The sequence below is a fragment of the Electrophorus electricus genome, chromosome 16 (genome assembly GCF_041902795.1).
Source record: "Electrophorus electricus isolate QZ-2024a chromosome 16, ASM4190279v1, whole genome shotgun sequence".
Lineage (NCBI taxonomy): Eukaryota > Metazoa > Chordata > Actinopteri > Gymnotiformes > Gymnotidae > Electrophorus > Electrophorus electricus.
The window spans coordinates 25,570,001-25,591,424 of NC_137512.1; the positions used below are offsets into that span (position 1 = coordinate 25,570,001).

At 51.0% G+C, this 21,424-nt stretch overlaps 1 protein-coding gene across 4 annotated transcripts in view; it reads left to right on the forward strand.

The window, feature by feature from the left end:
• Positions 1 to 4,588, forward strand: part of akap13b (A-kinase anchoring protein 13b) — a 75,774-nt gene extending 71,186 nt beyond the window's left edge. For all 4 annotated transcript variants that reach the window (XM_081698897.1, XM_081698899.1, XM_081698898.1 and 1 more), the window contains 2 exons: positions 1,549 to 1,816; positions 3,120 to 4,588. In XM_081698897.1, coding sequence (XP_081555023.1) covers positions 1,549 to 1,816; positions 3,120 to 3,178 — 327 coding nt within the window. In that variant the 3' untranslated portion in view covers positions 3,179 to 4,588. The remainder of the gene's footprint in view (positions 1 to 1,548; positions 1,817 to 3,119) is intronic.
• Positions 4,589 to 21,424: the final 16,836 nt, after the last annotated feature.

Sequence of the window (21,424 nt, forward strand, 5' to 3'; positions counted from 1 at the left end):
AATGTATATGGTTGTGTATATATGTATGTACAAAATGTACAGAATGTACAGTTCCATCTTGTAAAATGACATATTTACAGTTATGTTACATGATGGTGGTGGTCCCCCCCACAGTTTATCAGTTTCCCTAATTCAGGGCCCGAATGGCCTGTGGGAAGAAGCTCCTCTTGAGTCTCTCTGTCTTGGTCTTCAGGGAGCGAAAGCGCTTCCCTGACCTCAACAGAGAGAAGAGTCTATTGTTGGGATGGGTGGGGTCCTTCACAATCCTCCTGACCTTGGTCTGGCACCACTTGTAGTAGATGGTCTGCAGGTCAGGAAGTTCCGTGTGAGTGATGCGCTCTGCTGAACGCACTACCCTTTGGAGTGCTTGTCTGTCCTGCTTGGTGCTATTCTCAAACCAGACTGTGATGTTCCCCATGAGGATGCTCGATAGTGCAGGTGTAGAAGTTCCACAGTACCTTGAAGGGCAGTCTGAAGTCTCTTAGGCATCTGAGGTGGTAAAGACGCTGATGAGCCTTCTTTGCCAGGGAGTTGGTATGGCGGGACCAGGACAGGTCCTGCGAGATGTGAACACCAAGGTACCTGAAACTATCTACTCTCTCCACCGTGGTTCCACTGATCCTCACAGGTTGGTAGTGCCGCTCCTGCTTCTTGCTGCAATCCACGATCAGCTCCTTTGTCTTACTGACGTTTAGGAGGAGATTATTTTCCTGGCACCAGTTTTCCAGGTGTTTAATCTCCTCCAGGTAGGCCCTCTCGTCGTTGTCCGAGATCAGGCCCATGACAGCGGTGTCGTCAGCAAACTTGACAATGATGGTGGAGCTGGAAGTGGCTGTGCAGTCGTAGGTGTACAGTGAGTAGAGCAGGGGGCTTAGGACACAACCCTGAGGAGCTCCAGTGCTGAGGGTGGGGGTGGATGAGGCGCAGTTGCCCACCCGTACTGATTGTGGTCTGTCTGTTAGGAAGTTGGAGATCCAGTCACCCATGGATGGATGCAGTCCCAGATCCCCCAACTTAGTAGTGAGTAGGGAGGGGATGATGATGCTAAATGCTGAACTGTAATCGAAAAACAGCATTTTAACATAATTAACCCTCCCTTTGTCCAGGTGGTTAATCATGTCATTTAATCATGATGTTTTTCAGCTCAGTCAGTGAGTGATTGAGGTGTCTGTTAGGAGCAGCTGTCGCGCTGTGTCCTGCAGAGTCCCGCGCCTGTTGTGGAATGATGTTAATAAAACCCTGCAGACCAGAGCAGGCATTTCTGCAGGAACATGTGACCATTTAATCCTTAAACCAACCGAAACCTCCAAATAAACAGAAACCCCTGTGCTGTTCTCAGATCAGTGTACTAGTGCTGAGGTCGCTGAGGTCGTGTTGAGACTCTACCACATACAGCACCTGGGAGGTGTGCAGTAGTGTTCAGACACAACCATGGGGTTGTTGCTGTGGTAACCGTGGTGGTGTGCAGGGCTGAAGGGAGGAGTGTCTTGGGTGGTAATCTTCCTCATGTGACTATATCTTCATCGTCCTCTTCTTCCTCCACCCCAGGAGCAGCTGGAGTGGAGACACCGAAACCCCCCCACCACCCCCGACAGCCCGCTGAAGAGTGTGGTGGATGCTACGGAGCCCGCGGAGCTGTCGTCCTCGCCGCCAACGCGGGACCTGCTGTCCCGTATGGACTCCAAACGCAAGGGCAAGACCCTGAACCCCTTTGTCGCCACCTCCGGCCAGAAGGGCGGCGCTGCAGAGCTGCAGGGGGCCAGTCGACTGCTACAGCTGACCAAACCCAAACCCAAGAAGGAGAAGAAGAAGAAAAGTAAACACTCTCACTCTCACACACACACACACACACTCTCTCTCTCTCTCTCTCTCACACACACACATTCACATACATACATACACACGCACACATACATATACACATACATAGATTCACACATGCGTGCACACACACACTCTCTCTCTCTCTCTCTCTCTCTCTCTCTCTCTCACACATACATACATACATACATACACGCACACTCTCTCACACACATTCACACACATACATACATACATACATTCACACACACATACATATACACATACATAGATTCACACACACGCACACATGTATGCACACACACGCATACACAGACACACACTCACACAGGCATACATACACACGCATGCGCGTGCACACACACGCATGCGCACGCACACACACGCATGCACACACACGCATGCACACACACTCACATACATACACGTGCGCACTCACAAATATACACTCGCATACACACACGCATACACAAATGCATGCATTCACACTCGTATGCACGTACACACACACACACACACGCGCATTCACACAGACATACACACACGCATACACACTCACTCATATGCACACACACACACATGCACGCGCACACTCACACACTCGCATATACACACACATGCGCGCATACACACACACACAAACACACATGCATGCATACATACACATACACACACACATTCACACGCATACACACACACACACACACTCGTATACATACACACACTCACATACATGTGCACACTCAGTCATGCGCACTCACACACAGACATGCATACACACACACTCACACATATACACACTTGCATACACACATGCATGCACACACTGCAAGTTGTACTGTGTATGACTATGTATGTGACATAAATCAAACTTGAACTTGAAACACATACACACACACACACACACACACACATTCGCATACACACGTGCACTCACATGCGCAGACACATGCATGCACACGTACACATTATATACTCACACACTCACGTGCACGCACACACACACACACACATGGATACATATACACACTCTCACATATACACACATATATACACACATATATACACACATACATACACACATACATACATATGTATATACACACACACATACATATACACACACATGCACACATATATGTGCACAGACGTCCTTCATCAGCTGGGCTCTTACTACAGTACCCTGCAGATACTCACCTGCAATCTTCATTTTACTGCAAACTTACCATATGTAATGTCATTGATGTAAACAGATCTGTCATTAGTGTGTGTCTGTGTGTGTGTGTGTGTGTTGGCAGAGGGCCAGGCTGTGGTGATGTCAGACCAGTCCACAGACGGTCAGGTGTTCTTCTGCTGACCTCATCTGCTGTGCTCTTCCACCAGAACTTTGACCTTCTGCTGTGTTTCTGCTGGATGTCCCACATGTCCCTTCTCTGCACCCTTACCTGTGGACAGGAAGTGGAACCCAGCACTTCCTCCCAGCACTGAGCATTGTACTGCACAACCTTTTGCTCTTTCACCACACACACACACACACACACACACACTCTCGCTCACACACACAGGCTTACTGCTGCTGGACGCACAAGGTCCTCCAGACCACGAGGGGTGCCACGCCACTCACTTAGACATGTCTGAACTCCGCACTGCTCCAGCACGACATCCATACAGATGCAGGTTCAAGAGACACACACACACACACACACACACACACACGCGCGCTCTCTCTCAAACAGACGGGAGTGAATGTTTAAATATTTGGCAGGAAACGAGACGTGAAGGGTATGGGACTAGTATTACTACGTGGTTTTATTTTAACTCTGTCCTTAATCACAACAACTGAAAGTGAAGATGTGCATTTCTCTGTTTTCTACTGCTTTAGTCCTCTAAAAGATTAGACTTTTGGTTTTGAGCACTTTATAAAGCATGCTTTAGTTCTGATCAGAGAAACAGTTGGAGAGATCTTTGGAACTGCTCTCTCCTGAGTCAGAAAGGTCAGGACTAGAAAGAGATGCAGGGATTATGTAAATCAGATTTAAATAGTTAATGGAACAGACGAGGGAACTGTGGTTTGCAGATAATTATTGATGATTGTTGGCCAGCCGGGAGCTAAACTGGCAAATGGACAACGAGCCCAGTTTTGATTGGCAAAAACATATTAACATACGATGTGTGCGTGCATGCATGAGAAACGGGAGTTGGAGGTCTGTCTGCAGGTGTGTGAGTTCCTCAGGACAGATTACCTGCGGCAGGTGTGTTCACCTGTGAGCTTCTCACTGAGATTTAGAGCTTTAACTGAAGAACGTCAGCAGGTGGCGCTGTGGGGGTCCTCATACGTCCTAGAGCAGAGATGCGGGCTTGTTTCTGCTGGTGGATTCCATCAGTTGCGTCCGTGTGTTTTATGGCTTTTTGTGATCGTACACAGAGACGACTGCACTCATGTTTAACAAGCCTTAACAAGACATCGTCGAGACTCGGGACGCTGCGTTCATCTGAGATTTGAAACGCATCTCATTTGCGTAGACTTGATTTATGCATACACCTGTAACCCTGCACGGCTGTGGACTCAAAGATCTCGACATGGTACCGAGTGTTTTAATGTCATTTTGAAATTTGTGTAAAAAAGGGTAAAACAACAATTTTGTAAATATCTGTACAAAAAATAAAAACTGTAATGGTTTTGGTGTTTGATTCAGGCATTTTGATAACATGCTCTATTTATCAACATTTCAGGATATTAAATTCTGAATAAATCCATATTACTGAACATTGCTGTGTTGGTTGTATGATTTGTGTTGGCTGAGTTCACGGTAGCTGACCCCTGCACGAGCCGTCCTATATGCACAGCTATTGGATGAATGCTGGCTCCAAACGGCAGGTGGGTGGCAGTGGCCCACTGGGGCGGTTTGGGCCGGGCCGTCTGGAGCTGTTCCTTGTCCTCCAATCACGTGGCAGGGCGACGCTCAACCGTGGACGTACGTGTGTGTGTGTGTGTGTGTGTGTGTGTGTGTGTGTGTGTGTGTTTTGTACATGTGCGTGTGTATGTATGTGTGTCTGTGTGTGAGTGTGTATCAGAGGTCTGTAGTGGGCATTGTTGTACTCATCTGTGTGTAAAGTGGAACTCTAGGGGTGTGTATACACACACATACACACACACGTGATAGTGGTCATGTTATTTTGTCCTCCTTTACACAGACACTAAAGCGGAATGTGGACTTCCGAACAGTTGCGGTGTTGAATTTCTGTCCTCGTGCAGGTTTGCGGGACTAAAACCCCACCCGTTCAGCCATCGCAGACACGGCAGGAGGCTGGCCAACGGCTGCAGCCTCACGTGTACACAGATCTCTGTGTGTGGCGTGAACACCTGAACCAGCGTCTCACGTGTCCACTGCCACGTCCCCAAACACCCCCGTCCAGTCTCCTCTGCTGTGACCTTTTCTGCTGTATAAGGTTGCCAGATCTCCCTGGCTAATCCCTCTTGGGTCTTAACCCAGTACCTCACCTCAGCTTGATCTACACCCACTTTCACTGAATATCTCGTCTTTCTTTCTCTTCCTCCTTATCTTTCTCTCTCCCTCTCTCACTCTCTCTCTCCACTCTCTCTCCCTCTCTCTCATTCTCTCACTCTCTCTCTCCCCTCTCTCTCACTCTCTCCCCTCTCTCTCACTCTCTCTCTCTCACTCTCTCTCCCTCTCTCTCTCTCACTCTCTCTCTCCCTAACAGAGGAACAAAATGTCAAAAGCAGATGTGTGAAACCTGAGCTGTGTATGTTGTGCCTTCACAGACTGCATGAATGTGATCAGTGTGTGCAGGAGAATACGCGCCAACATGGAAACAGGGACGTCGCTGTCCAGTGTGTCCTGTGTCCTGTGTGCGTCATGCTGTACTGTAGGCTGTGTTCTGCCTGTGCTGTTGCGGGCTGTGCTAGTAGACCAGTGTATCAGGTCACTGCTGAGGTAGGAGTCAGAACACACACATGGTGGTGTTTGTGATGATGTGGGTGGTGTTGGTGATGGTGGTGTTGGTGATGATGTGGGTGGTGTTGGTGACAGTGGTAGCGGTTTTTTTCGAGAGCCTGTAGGCCTGTACGATGACGCCTGTATGATTTTGTCTTACCAATGCCTGCATGATTTGGTCACCCACCAACACATGCCCCACACACTCCCATGCTCAGACATGCACTCGTACCCCCACACCGTGTGTGTGTGTGTGTGTGTGTGTGTGTAGGAGGTAATTTAGAGAGATGAGTGGGGAAACACCCCCCCCCCCCCACTCTCTCTGGCCGTGTAGGCCACCGTAACCCTGATCAACATTCACATAGTCCTGCTCACACCCTACCCAGGACAACACTATCCCCCCCCCCCCCCTTCTCTCTCTCTCTCTCTCCCTCTCTCCCTCTCTCCCCCCTCTCTCTCTCTCTCCCCCCCCTCTCTCTCTCTCCCTCTCTCCCCCCTCTCTCCCTCTCTCTCTCTCTATTTCTGTTTTTTCTTCATTACCCATGAATCACACCATTAGAGGCTCCATTGATCAAATCATTGAGGGAGAAAAATGCACCCACACACACACACACACACACACAGAAACGTGCACACACACAGACAGATGCGCGCACACACACAGACAGATGCGCGCACACACACAGACACACATGCGCACACACACACCACTTGCTCTGTAAATCCGACAGTCGTTTTCTCCTTTTCAGTTCTTACTGAACCGATGCTGTAAAAAATTGAAATACACCTTAACAGCTCTGTGTGTGTGTCTGTGTGGGGGGGGGGGTTGGTGTGTGTGTGTGTGTCTGTGAGGGGGTTGGTGTGTGTGTGTGTGTGTCTGTGGGTGCGTATGTTGGGATGTTTGTGTGTGTCTGTGTTGGCGTGTTCACTGCATGGTTGCCATGGTAATATCATTAACTAAGAGATGAGAGGGAGGGAAGAGTAGAATGAGGAGAGTGAACGAGGGATGAAGAGGAAAAGAGGAGAGTGAACGAGGGATGAAGAGGAAAAGAGGAGAGGAAAAGAGGAGAGTGAACGAGGGATGTAGAGGAAAAGAGTGTGAACAAGGGATGGAGAGGAAAAGAGGAGAGTGAACGAGGGATGTAGAGGAAAAGAGTGTGAAGGAGGGATGGAGAGGAAAAGAGGAGAGTGTGAATGAGGGATGGAGAGGAGTGAACGAGAGATAGAGAGGAAAAGTGTGAACGAGGGATGGAGAGGAAAAGTGTGAACGAGGGATGGAGAGGAGAGAAGGAGAGCGTGAACGAGGGATGGAAAGGAGAGAAGGAGAGCGTGAACGAGGGATGGAAAGGAGAGAAGGAGAGCGTGAACGAGGGATGAAGAGGAGAGTGAACGAGGGATGGAGAGGAAAAGAGGAGAGTGAACGAGGGATGGAGAGGAAAAGAGGAGAGTGAACGAGGGATGTAGAGGGAAAAGAGTGTGAATGAGGGATGGAGAGGAGTGAACGAGGGATGGAGAGGAAAAGTGTGAATGAGGGATGGAGAGGAAAAGTGTGAACGAGGGATGGAGAGGAAAAGCGTGAACGAGGGATGGAGAGGAAAAGCGTGAACGAGGGATGGAGAGGAAAAGCGTGAACGAGGGATGGAGAGGAAAGCGTGAACGAGGGATGGAGAGGAAAGCGTGAACGAGGGATGGAGAGGAAAGAGTGAATGAGGGATGGAGAGGAAAAGTGTGAACGAGGGATGGAGAGGAAAAGTGAACAAGGGATGGAGGAGAGTGAACGAGGGATGGAGAGGAAAAGTGGAGCATCAACGAGCGATGGAGAGGAAAAGTGAACAAGGGATGGAGAGGAAAAGAGGAGCATGAACGAGGGATGAGAGGAAAGGGTGAACGAGGGATGGAGAGGAAAAGTGAACGAGGGATGGAGAGGAGAGTGAATGAGGGATGGAGAGGAGAGTGAACGAGGGATGGAGAGGAGAGTGAACGAGGGATGGAGGAGAAAAGTGTGAACAAGGGATGGAGAGGAAAAGTGTGAACGAGGGATGGAGAGGAAAAGTGTGAACGAGGGATGGAGAGGAAAAGGAGCGTGAACGAGGGATGGAGAGGAAAGGAGAGTGAACGAGGGATGGAGAGGAAAGGAGAGTGAACGAGGGAGGGAGAGGAAAGAGTGAACGAGGGAGGGAGAGGAAAGAGTGAACGAGGGAGGGAGAGGAAAAGTGTGAACGAGGGATGGAGAGGAAAAGTGGAGCGTGAACGAGGGATGGAGAGGAAAGGAGAGTGAACGAGGGATGGAGAGGAAAGGAGAGTGAACGAGGGAGGGAGAGGAAAGAGTGAACGAGGGAGGGAGAGGAAAGAGTGAACGAGGGAGGGAGAGGAAAAGTGTGAACGAGGGATGGAGAGGAAAAGTGTGAACAAGGGATGGAGAGGAAAAGTGGAGCGTGAACGAGGGATGAGAGGAAAGGGTGAACGACGGATGGAGAGGAAAAGTGGAGCGTGAACGAGGGATGAGAGGAAAGGGTGAACGAGGGATGGAGGAGAATGAACGAGGGATGGAGGAGAGTGAACGAGGGATGGAGAGGAAAAGTGTGAACAAGGGATGGAGAGGAAAAGTGGAGCATCAACGAGCGATGGAGAGGAAAAGTGAACAAGGGATGGAGAGGAAAAGAGGAGCATGAACAAGGGATGGAGAGGAAAAGTGTGAACGAGGGATGGAGAGGAAAAGTGTGAACGAGGGATGGAGAGGAAAAGGAGCGTGAACGAGGGATGGAGAGGAAAGGAGAGTGAACGAGGGATGGAGAGGAAAGGAGAGTGAACGAGGGAGGGAGAGGAAAGAGTGAACGAGGGAGGGAGAGGAAAGGAGAGTGAACGAGGGAGGGAGAGGAAAAGTGTGAACGAGGGATGGAGAGGAAAAGTGGAGCGTGAACGAGGGATGGAGAGGAAAGTGAACAAGGGATGGAGAGGAGAGTGAACGAGGGATGGAGAGGAAAAGTGTGAACGAGGGATGGAGAGGAAAAGAGGAGCGTGAACGAGGGATGGAGAGGAAAAGTGAACGACGGATGGAGAGGAAAAGAGTAGCGTGAACGAGGGAGGGAGAGGAAAAGTGAACGAGGGATGAGAGGAGAGAAGGAGAGTGTGAACGAGGGATGGAGAAGAAAAGTGTGAACCAGGGATCGAGAGGAAGAGTGAACGAGGGATGGAGGAGAATGAACGAGGGATGGAGAGGAAAGTGAACAAGGGATGGAGAGGAGAGTGAACGAGGGATGGAGAGGAAAAGTGTGAACGACGGATGGAGAGGAAAAGAGTAGTGTGAACGAGGGAGGGAGAGGAAAAGTGAACGAGGGATGAGAGGAGAGAAGGAGAGTGTGAACGAGGGATGGAGAAGAAAAGTGTGAACCAGGGATCGAGAGGAAGAGTGAACGAGGGATGGAGGAGAATGAACGAGGGATGGAGAGGAAAAGTGTGAACAAGGGATGGAGAGGAAAAGAGGAGCGTGAACGAGGGATGGAGAGGAATAGAGGAGAGTGAACGAGGGATGGAGAGGAAAAGTGTGAACGAGGGATGGAGAGGAGAGTGAACGAGGGATGAAGAGGAAAAGGAGTGAACGAGGGATGAAGAGGAAAAGGAGAGTGAACGAGGGATGAAGAGGAAAAGGAGAGTGAACGAGGGATGAAGAGGACAAGTGAACGAGGGATGAGAGGAGAGAAGGAGAGTGTGAATGAGGGATGGAGAGGAGAGAAGGAGTGAACGAGGGATGAAGAGAGTGAACGAGGGATGGAGAGGAAAAATGTGAATGAGGGATGGAGAGGAAAAGTGGAGCGTGAACGAGGGATGGAGAGGAAAGTGAACAAGGGATGGAGAGGAGAGTGAACGAGGGATGGAGAGGAAAAGTGAACAAGGGATGGAGAGGAAAAGAGGAGAGTGAACGAGGGATGGAGAGGAAAAGTGGAGAGTGTGAATGAGGGATGGAGAGGAGTGAACGAGAGATAGAGAGGAAAAGTGTGAACGAGGGATGGAGAGGAAAAGTGTGAACGAGGGATGGAGAGGAGAGAAGGAGAGCGTGAACGAGGGATGGAAAGGAGAGAAGGAGAGCGTGAACGAGGGATGGAAAGGAGAGAAGGAGAGCGTGAACGAGGGATGAAGAGGAGAGTGAACGAGGGATGGAGAGGAAAAGAGGAGAGTGAACGAGGGATGGAGAGGAAAAGAGGAGAGTGAACGAGGGATGTAGAGGGAAAAGAGTGTGAATGAGGGATGGAGAGGAGTGAACGAGGGATGGAGAGGAAAAGTGTGAATGAGGGATGGAGAGGAAAAGTGTGAACGAGGGATGGAGAGGAAAAGCGTGAACGAGGGATGGAGAGGAAAAGCGTGAACGAGGGATGGAGAGGAAAAGCGTGAACGAGGGATGGAGAGGAAAGCGTGAACGAGGGATGGAGAGGAAAGAGTGAACGAGGGATGGAGAGGAGAGTGAATGAGGGATGGAGAGGAAAAGTGTGAACGAGGGATGGAGAGGAAAAGTGAACAAGGGATGGAGGAGAGTGAACGAGGGATGGAGAGGAAAAGTGGAGCATCAACGAGCGATGGAGAGGAAAAGTGAACAAGGGATGGAGAGGAAAAGAGGAGCATGAACGAGGGATGAGAGGAAAGGGTGAACGAGGGATGGAGAGGAAAAGTGAACGAGGGATGGAGAGGAGAGTGAATGAGGGATGGAGAGGAGAGTGAACGAGGGATGGAGAGGAGAGTGAACGAGGGATGGAGGAGAAAAGTGTGAACAAGGGATGGAGAGGAAAAGTGTGAACGAGGGATGGAGAGGAAAAGTGTGAACGAGGGATGGAGAGGAAAAGGAGCGTGAACGAGGGATGGAGAGGAAAGGAGAGTGAACGAGGGATGGAGAGGAAAGGAGAGTGAACGAGGGAGGGAGAGGAAAGAGTGAACGAGGGAGGGAGAGGAAAGAGTGAACGAGGGAGGGAGAGGAAAAGTGTGAACGAGGGATGGAGAGGAAAAGTGGAGCGTGAACGAGGGATGGAGAGGAAAGGAGAGTGAACGAGGGATGGAGAGGAAAGGAGAGTGAACGAGGGAGGGAGAGGAAAGAGTGAACGAGGGAGGGAGAGGAAAGAGTGAACGAGGGAGGGAGAGGAAAAGTGTGAACGAGGGATGGAGAGGAAAAGTGTGAACAAGGGATGGAGAGGAAAAGTGGAGCGTGAACGAGGGATGAGAGGAAAGGGTGAACGACGGATGGAGAGGAAAAGTGGAGCGTGAACGAGGGATGAGAGGAAAGGGTGAACGAGGGATGGAGGAGAATGAACGAGGGATGGAGGAGAGTGAACGAGGGATGGAGAGGAAAAGTGTGAACAAGGGATGGAGAGGAAAAGTGGAGCATCAACGAGCGATGGAGAGGAAAAGTGAACAAGGGATGGAGAGGAAAAGAGGAGCATGAACAAGGGATGGAGAGGAAAAGTGTGAACGAGGGATGGAGAGGAAAAGTGTGAACGAGGGATGGAGAGGAAAAGGAGCGTGAACGAGGGATGGAGAGGAAAGGAGAGTGAACGAGGGATGGAGAGGAAAGGAGAGTGAACGAGGGAGGGAGAGGAAAGAGTGAACGAGGGAGGGAGAGGAAAGGAGAGTGAACGAGGGAGGGAGAGGAAAAGTGTGAACGAGGGATGGAGAGGAAAAGTGGAGCGTGAACGAGGGATGGAGAGGAAAGTGAACAAGGGATGGAGAGGAGAGTGAACGAGGGATGGAGAGGAAAAGTGTGAACGAGGGATGGAGAGGAAAAGAGGAGCGTGAACGAGGGATGGAGAGGAAAAGTGAACGACGGATGGAGAGGAAAAGAGTAGCGTGAACGAGGGAGGGAGAGGAAAAGTGAACGAGGGATGAGAGGAGAGAAGGAGAGTGTGAACGAGGGATGGAGAAGAAAAGTGTGAACCAGGGATCGAGAGGAAGAGTGAACGAGGGATGGAGGAGAATGAACGAGGGATGGAGAGGAAAGTGAACAAGGGATGGAGAGGAGAGTGAACGAGGGATGGAGAGGAAAAGTGTGAACGACGGATGGAGAGGAAAAGAGTAGTGTGAACGAGGGAGGGAGAGGAAAAGTGAACGAGGGATGAGAGGAGAGAAGGAGAGTGTGAACGAGGGATGGAGAAGAAAAGTGTGAACCAGGGATCGAGAGGAAGAGTGAACGAGGGATGGAGGAGAATGAACGAGGGATGGAGAGGAAAAGTGTGAACAAGGGATGGAGAGGAAAAGAGGAGCGTGAACGAGGGATGGAGAGGAATAGAGGAGAGTGAACGAGGGATGGAGAGGAAAAGTGTGAACGAGGGATGGAGAGGAGAGTGAACGAGGGATGAAGAGGAAAAGGAGTGAACGAGGGATGAAGAGGAAAAGGAGAGTGAACGAGGGATGAAGAGGAAAAGGAGAGTGAACGAGGGATGAAGAGGACAAGTGAACGAGGGATGAGAGGAGAGAAGGAGAGTGTGAATGAGGGATGGAGAGGAGAGAAGGAGTGAACGAGGGATGAAGAGAGTGAACGAGGGATGGAGAGGAAAAATGTGAATGAGGGATGGAGAGGAAAAGTGGAGCGTGAACGAGGGATGGAGAGGAAAGTGAACAAGGGATGGAGAGGAGAGTGAACGAGGGATGGAGAGGAAAAGTGAACAAGGGATGGAGAGGAAAAGGAGCGTGAACGAGGGATGGAGAGGAAAAGTGGAGTGTGAACGAGGGATGGAGAGGAAAAGAGGAGCGTGAACGAGGGATGGAGAGGAAAAGAGGAGCGTGAACGAGGGACGGAGAGGAAAAGTGTGAACGAGGGATGGAGAGGAAAAGTGGAGCGTGAACAAGGGATGGAGAGGAAAAGTGGAGCGTGAACAAGGGATGGAGAGGAAAAGTGGAGCGTGAACAAGGGATGGAGAGGAAAAGTGAACGAGGGATGGAGAGGAGAGTGAATGAGGGATGGAGAGGAGGGTGAACGAGGGATGGAGAGGAAAAGTGGAGCGTGAACGAGGGATGGAGAGGAAAAGGAGCGTGAACGAGGGATGGAGAGGAAAAGTGGAGCGTGAACGAGGGATGGAGAGGAAAAGAGGAGCGTGAACGAGGGATGGAGAGGAAAAGAGGAGCGTGAACGAAGGACGGAGAGGAAAAGTGAACGAGGGATGGAGAGGAAAAGTGGAGCGTGAACAAGGGATGGAGAGGAAAAGTGGAGCGTGAACAAGGGATGGAGAGGAAAAGTGAAAAAGGGATGGAGAGGAGAGTGAATGAGGGATGGAGAGGAGAGTGAACGAGGGATGGAGAGGAGAGTGAACGAGGGATGGAGAGGAGAGTGAACGAGGGATGGAGGAGAAAAGTGTGAACAAGGGATGGAGAGGAAAAGGAGCGTGAACAAGGGATGGAGAGGAAAAGGAGCGTGAACAAGGGATGGAGAGGAAAAGTGTGAACGAGGGATGGAGAGGAAAAGTGTGAACCAGGGATCGAGAGGAAGAGTGAACGAGGGATGGAGAGGAAAAGTGGAGCGTGAACGAGGGATGGAGAGGAAAAGGAGCGTGAACGAGGGATGGAGAGGAAAAGTGGAGCGTGAACGAGGGATGGAGAGGAAAAGAGGAGCGTGAACGAGGGATGGAGAGGAAAAGAGGAGCGTGAACGAGGGACGGAGAGGAAAAGTGTGAACGAGGGATGGAGAGGAAAAGTGGAGCGTGAACAAGGGATGGAGAGGAAAAGTGGAGCGTGAACAAGGGATGGAGAGGAAAAGTGGAGCGTGAACAAGGGATGGAGAGGAAAAGTGAACGAGGGATGGAGAGGAGAGTGAATGAGGGATGGAGAGGAGAGTGAACGAGGGATGGAGAGGAAAAGTGGAGCGTGAACGAGGGATGGAGAGGAAAAGGAGCGTGAACGAGGGATGGAGAGGAAAAGTGGAGTGTGAACGAGGGATGGAGAGGAAAAGAGGAGCGTGAACGAGGGATGGAGAGGAAAAGAGGAGCGTGAACGAGGGACGGAGAGGAAAAGTGTGAACGAGGGATGGAGAGGAAAAGTGGAGCGTGAACAAGGGATGGAGAGGAAAAGAGGAGCGTGAACGAAGGATGGAGAGGAAAAGAGGAGCGTGAACGAGGGACGGAGAGGAAAAGTGTGAACGAGGGATGGAGAGGAAAAGAGGAGAGTGAACGAGGGATAAAGAGGAGAGTGAACGAGGGATGGAGAGGAAAACTGAACGAGGGATGGACAGGAAAAGGAGCATGAACGAGGGATGGACAGGAAAAGGAGCATGAACGAGGGATGGAGATGAAAAGGAGCATGAACGAGGGAAAAGTGGAGCGTGAACGAGGGATGGAGAGGAAAAGAGGAGAGTGAACGAGGGATGAAGGAGAGTGAACGAGGGATGGAGAGGAAAAGTGAATGAGGGATGGAGAGGAAAAGGAGCATGAACGAGGGATGGACAGGAAAAGGAGCATGAACGAGGGATGGAGAGGAAAAGGAGCATGAACGAGGGATGGAGAGGAAAGGAGAGTGAACAAGGGATGGAGAGGAAAAGTGGAGCGTGAACGAGGGATGGAGAGGAAAAGAGAGTGAACGAGGGATGGAGAGGAAAAGAGGAGCGTGAACGAGGGAGGGAGAGGAAAAGTGAACGAGGGATGAGAGGAGAGAAGGAGAGTGTGAACGAGGGCTGGAGAGGAAAAGTGTGAACCAGGGATCGAGAGGAAGAGTGAATGAGGGATGGAGAGGAAAAGTGGAGCGTGAACGAGGGATGGAGAGGAAAAGTGGAGCGTGAACGAGGGATGGAGAGGAAAAGAGAAGCGTGAACGAGGGATGGAGAGGAAAAGAGGAGCGTGAACGAGGGATGGAGAGGAAAAGAGGAGCGTGAACGAGGGATGGAGAGGAAAATTGAACGAGGGATGGAGAGGAAAAGAGGAGAGTGAACGAGGGATAAAGAGGAGAGTGAACGAGGGATGGAGAGGAAAACTGAACGAGGGATGGACAGGAAAAGGAGCATGAACGAGGGATGGACAGGAAAAGGAGCATGAACGAGGGATGGAGAGGAAAAGGAGCATGAACGAGGGAAAAGTGGAGCGTGAATGAGGGATGGAGAGGAAAAGTGGAGCGTGAACGAGGGATGGAGAGGAAAAGTGGAGCGTGAACGAGGGATGGAGAGGAAAAGTGGAGCGTGAATGAGGGATGGAGAGGAAAAGTGGAGCGTGAACAAGGGATGGAGAGGAAAAGTGTGAACCAGGGATCGAGAGGAAGAGTGAATGAGGGATAAAGAGGAAAAGAGGAGAGTGAACGAGGGATGGAGAGGAAAACTGAACGAGGGATGGAGAGGAAAAGAGGAGAGTGAACGAGGGATGGAGAGGAAAAGTGAATGAGGGATGGAGAGGAAAAGGAGCATGAACGAGGGATGGACAGGAAAAGGAGCATGAACGAGGGATGGAGAGGAAAAGGAGCGTGAACGAGGGATGGAGAGGAAAAGGAGCGTGAACGAGGGATGGAGAGGAAAAGTGGAGCGTGAACGAGGGATGGAGAGGAAAAGTGGAGCGTGAACGAGGGATGGAGAGGAAAAGAGAGTGAACGAGGGATGGAGGGGAAAAGAGGAGCGTGAACGAGGGATTGAGAGGAAAAGTGAACGAGGGATTGAGAGGAAAAGTGAACGAGGGATTGAGAGGAAAACTGAACGAGGGATGGAGAGGAAAAGAGGAGAGTGAACGAGGGATGGAGAGGAAAAGTGAATGAGGGATGGAGAGGAAAAGGAGCATGAACGAGGGATGGACAGGAAAAGGAGCATGAACGAGGGATGGAGAGGAAAAGTGGAGCGTGAACGAGGGATGGAGAGGAAAAGTGGAGCGTGAACGAGGGATGGAGAGGAAAAGAGGAGCGTGAACGAGGGATGGAGAGGAAAAGAGGAGCGTGAACGAGGGACGGAGAGGAAAAGTGTGAACGAGGGATGGAGAGGAAAAGTGGAGCGTGAACAAGGGATGGAGAGGAAAAGAGGAGCGTGAACGAAGGATGGAGAGGAAAAGAGGAGCGTGAACGAGGGACGGAGAGGAAAAGTGTGAACGAGGGATGGAGAGGAAAAGAGGAGAGTGAACGAGGGATAAAGAGGAGAGTGAACGAGGGATGGAGAGGAAAACTGAACGAGGGATGGACAGGAAAAGGAGCATGAACGAGGGATGGACAGGAAAAGGAGCATGAACGAGGGATGGAGATGAAAAGGAGCATGAACGAGGGAAAAGTGGAGCGTGAACGAGGGATGGAGAGGAAAAGAGGAGAGTGAACGAGGGATGAAGGAGAGTGAACGAGGGATGGAGAGGAAAAGTGAATGAGGGATGGAGAGGAAAAGGAGCATGAACGAGGGATGGACAGGAAAAGGAGCATGAACGAGGGATGGAGAGGAAAAGGAGCATGAACGAGGGATGGAGAGGAAAGGAGAGTGAACAAGGGATGGAGAGGAAAAGTGGAGCGTGAACGAGGGATGGAGAGGAAAAGAGAGTGAACGAGGGATGGAGAGGAAAAGAGGAGCGTGAACGAGGGAGGGAGAGGAAAAGTGAACGAGGGATGAGAGGAGAGAAGGAGAGTGTGAACGAGGGCTGGAGAGGAAAAGTGTGAACCAGGGATCGAGAGGAAGAGTGAATGAGGGATGGAGAGGAAAAGTGGAGCATGAACGAGGGATGGAGAGGAAAAATGGAGCGTGAACGAGGGATGGAGAGGAAAAGAGAAGCGTGAACGAGGGATGGAGAGGAAAAGAGGAGCGTGAACGAGGGATGGAGAGGAAAAGAGGAGCGTGAACGAGGGATGGAGAGGAAAATTGAACGAGGGATGGAGAGGAAAAGAGAGTGAACGAGGGATAAAGAGGAGAGTGAACAAGGGATGGAGAGGAAAACTGAACGAGGGATGGACAGGAAAAGGAGCATGAACGAGGGATGGACAGGAAAAGAGGAGCGTGAACGAGGGATGGAGAGGAAAACTGAACGAGGGATGGAGAGGAAAAGAGGAGAGTGAACGAGGGATAAAGAGGAGAGTGAACGAGGGATGGAGAGGAAAACTGAACGAGGGATGGACAGGAAAAGGAGCATGAACGAGGGATGGACAGGAAAAGGAGCATGAACGAGGGATGGAGAGGAAAAGGAGCATGAATGAAGGAAAAGTGGAGCGTGAACGAGGGATGGAGAGGAAAAGTGGAGCGTGAACGAGGGATGGAGAGGAAAAGTGGAGCGTGAATGAGGGATGGAGAGGAAAAGTGGAGCGTGAACAAGGGATGGAGAGGAAAAGTGTGAACCAGGGATCGAGAGGAAGAGTGAATGAGGGATGGAGAGGAAAAGTGGAGCGTGAACGAGGGATGGAGAGGAAAAGTGGAGCGTGAACGAGGGATGGAGAGGAAAAGAGAAGCGTGAACGAGGGATGGAGAGGAAAAGAGGAGCGTGAACGAGGGATGGAGAGGAAAAGAGGAGCGTGAACGAGGGATGGAGAGGAAAACTGAACGAGGGATGGAGAGGAAAAGAGAGTGAACGAGGGATAAAGAGGAGAGTGAACAAGGGATGGAGAGGAAAACTGAACGAGGGATGGACAGGAAAAGGAGCATGAACGAGGGATGGACAGGAAAAGAGGAGCGTGAACGAGGGATGGAGAGGAAAACTGAACGAGGGATGGAGAGGAAAAGAGGAGAGTGAACGAGGGATAAAGAGGAGAGTGAACGAGGGATGGAGAGGAAAACTGAACGAGGGATGGACAGGAAAAGGAGCATGAACGAGGGATGGACAGGAAAAGGAGCATGAACGAGGGATGGAGAGGAAAAGGAGCATGAACGAGGGAAAAGTGGAGCGTGAACGAGGGATGGAGAGGAAAAGTGGAGCGTGAACGAGGGATGGAGAGGAAAAGTTGAGCGTGAACGAGGGATGGAGAGGAAAAGTGGAGCGTGAATGAGGGATGGAGAGGAAAAGTGGAGCGTGAACGAGGGATGGAGAGGAAAAGTGGAGCGTGAACGAGGGATGGAGAGGAAAAGAGGAGCGTGAACGAGGGACGGAGAGGAAAAGTGTGAACGAGGGACGGAGAGGAAAAGTGTGAACGAGGGACGGAGAGGAAAAGAGGAGCGTGAACGAGGGATGGAGAGGAAAAGTGTGAACGAGGGATGGAAAGGAGAGGAGAGTGAACGAGGGATGAAGAGGAAAAGGAGAGTGAACGAGGGATGAAGAGGAAAAGGAGAGTGAACGAGGGATGAAGAGGACAAGTGAACGAGGGATGAGAGGAGAGAAGGAGAGTGTGAACGAGGGATGGAGAGGAAAAGTGTGAATGAGGGATGGAGAGGAGAGAAGTGAACGAGGGATGGAGAGGAAAAGTGGAGCGTGAACGAGGGATGGAGAGGAAAAGTGGAGCGTGAACGAGGGATGGAGAGGAAAAGTGTGAACCAGGGATGGAGAGGAAGAGTGAACGAGGGATGGAGAGGAAAAGTTGAGCGTGAACGAGGGATGGAGAGGAAAAGTGGAGCGTGAACGAGGGATGGAGAGGAAAAGTGGAGCGTGAACGAGGGATGGAGAGGAAAAGAGGAGCGTGAACGAGGGATGGAGAGGAAAAGAGGAGCGTGAACGAGGGATGGAGAGGAAAACTGAACGAGGGATGGAGAGGAAAAGAGGAGAGTGAACGAGGGATAAAGAGGAGAGTGAACGAGGGATGGAGAGGAAAACTGAACGAGGGATGGACAGGAAAAGGAGCATGAACGAGGGATGGACAGGAAAAGGAGCATGAACGAGGGATGGAGAGGAAAAGGAGCATGAACGAGGGAAAAGTGGAGCGTTAACGAGGGATGGAGAGGAAAAGAGGAGAGTGAACGAGGGATGAAGGAGAGTGAACGAGGGATGGAGAGGAAAAGGAGCATGAACGAGGGATGGAGAGGAAAAGGAGCATGAACGAGGGATGGAGAGGAAAAGGAGCATGAACGAGGGATGGAGAGGAAAAGGAGCATGAACGAGGGATGGAGAGGAAAAGGAGCATGAACGAGGGATGGAGAGGAAAAGGAGCATGAACGAGGGATGGAGAGGAAAAGTGGAGCGTGAACGAGGGATGAGAGGAGAGAAGGAGAGTGTGAACGAGGGATGGAGAGGAAACGTGTGAACCAGGGATCGAGAGGAAGAGTGAACGAGGGATGGAGAGGAAAAGTGGAGCGTGAACGAGGGATAAAGAGGAGAGTGAACGAGGGATGGAGAGGAAAACTGAAGGAGGGATGGAGAGGAAAAGGAGCATGAACGAGGGATGGACAGGAAAAGGAGCATGAACGAGGGATGGAGATGAAAAGGAGCATGAACGAGGGAAAAGTGGAGCGTGAACGAGGGATGGAGAGGAAAAGAGGAGAGTGAACGAGGGATGAAGGAGAGTGAACGAGGGATGGAGAGGAAAAGTGAATGAGAGATGGAGAGGAAAAGTAGCATGAACGAGGGATGGACAGGAAAAGGAGCATGAACGAGGGATGAGAGGAGAGAAGGAGAGTGTGAACGAGGGATGGAGAGGAAAAGAGGAGCGTGAACGAGGGACGGAGAGGAAAAGTGTGAACGAGGGATGGAGAGGAAAAGAGGAGAGTGAACGAGGGATAAAGAGAGTGAACGAGGGATGGAGAGGAAAAGGAGCATGAACGAGGGATGGACAGGAAAAGGAGCATGAACGAGGGATGGACAGGAAAAGGAGCATGAACGAGGGATGGAGAGGAAAAGGAGCATGAACAAGGGAAAAGTGGAGCGTGAACGAGGGATGGAGAGGAAAAGAGGAGAGTGAACGAGGGATGAAGGAGAGTGAACGAGGGATTGAGAGGAAAAGTGAATGAGGGATGGAGAGGAAAAGGAGCATGAACGAGGGATGGACAGGAAAAGGAGCGTGAACGAGGGATGGAGAGGAAAAGTGGAGCGTGAACGAGGGATGGAGAGGAAAAGAGAGTGAACGAGGGATGGAGAGGAAAAGAGGAGCGTGAACGAGGGATGAGAGGAGAGAAGGAGAGTGTGAATGAGGGATGGAGAGGAAAAGTGGAGCGTGAACGAGGGATGGAGAGGAAAAGTGGAGCGTGAACGAGGGATGGAGAGGAAAAGAGGAGCGTGAACGAGGGATGGAGAGGAAAAGAGGAGCGTGAACGAGGGACGGAGAGGAAAAGTGTGAACGAGGGATGGAGAGGAAAAGAGGAGAGTGAACGAGGGATAAAGAGGAGAGTGAACGAGGGATGGAGAGGAAAACTGAACGAGGGATGGACAGGAAAAGGAGCATGAACGAGGGATGGACAGTAAAAGGAGCATGAACGAGGGATGGACAGGAAAAGGAGCATGAACGAGGGAAAAGTGGAGCGTGAACGAGGGATGGAGAGGAAAAGAGGAGAGTGAACGAGGGATGGAGAGGAAAAGTGAATGAGGGATGGAGAGGAAAAGGAGCATGAACGAGGGATGAGAGGAGAGAAGGAGAGTGTGAACGAGGGATGGAGAGGAAAAGAGGAGCGTGAACGAGGGATGGAGAGGAAAAGAGGAGAGTGAACGAGGGATGGAGAGGAAAAGTGAATGAGGGATGGAGAGGAAAAGGAGCATGAACGAGGGATGGACAGGAAAAGGAGCATGAACGAGGGATGGAGAGGAAAAGAGGAGAGTGAACGAGGGATAAAGAGAGTGAACGAGGGATGAGAGGAAAACTGAACGAGGGATGGACAGGAAAAGGAGCATGAACGAGGGATGGACAGGAAAAGGAGCATGAACGAGGGATGGACAGGAAAAGGAGCATGAACGAGGGAAAAGTGGAGCGTGAACGAGGGATGGAGAGGAAAAGAGGAGAGTGAACGAGGGATGAAGGAGAGTGAACGAGGGATGGAGAGGAAAAGTGAACGAGGGATGAAGAGGAAAAGGAGAGTGAACGAGGGAAAAGTGGAGCGTGAACGAGGGATGGAGAGGAAAAGAGGAGAGTGAACGAGGGATGAAGGAGAGTGAACGAGGGATGGAGAGGAAAAGTGAACGAGGGATGAAGAGGAAAAGGAGCATGAACGAGGGAAAAGTGGAGCGTGAACGAGGGATGGAGAGGAAAAGAGGAGAGTGAACGAGGGATGAAGGAGAGTGAACGAGGGATGGAGAGGAAAAGTGAACGAGGGATGAAGAGGAAAAGGAGAGTGAACGAGGGATGGAGAGGACAAGTGAACGAGGGATGAGAGGAGAGGAGAGTGTGAACGAGGGATGGAGAGGAAAAGAGGAGAGTGAACGAGGGATGGAGAGGAAAAGTGTGAACGAGGGATGGAAAGGAGAGGAGAGTGAACGAGGGATGAATAGGAAAAGGAGAGTGAACGAGGGATGAAGAGGAAAAGGAGAGTGAACGAGGGATGAAGAGGAAAAGGAGAGTGAACGAGGGATGAAGAGGACAAGTGAACGAGGGATGAGAGGAGAGAAGGAGAGTGTGAACGAGGGATGGAGAGGAAAAGTGTGAATGAGGGATGGAGAGGAGAGAAGAAGTGAACGAGAGATGAAGAGGAGAGTGAACGAGGGATGGAGAGGAAAAATGTGAACGAGGGATGGAGAGGAAAAGTGGAGCGTGAACGAGGGATGGAGAGGAAAAGTGGAGCGTGAACGAGGGATGGAGAGGAAAAGTGGAGCGTGAACGAGGGATGGAGAGGAAAAGAGGAGCGTGAACGAGGGATGGAGAAGAAAAGAGGAGCGTGAACGAGGGACGGAGAG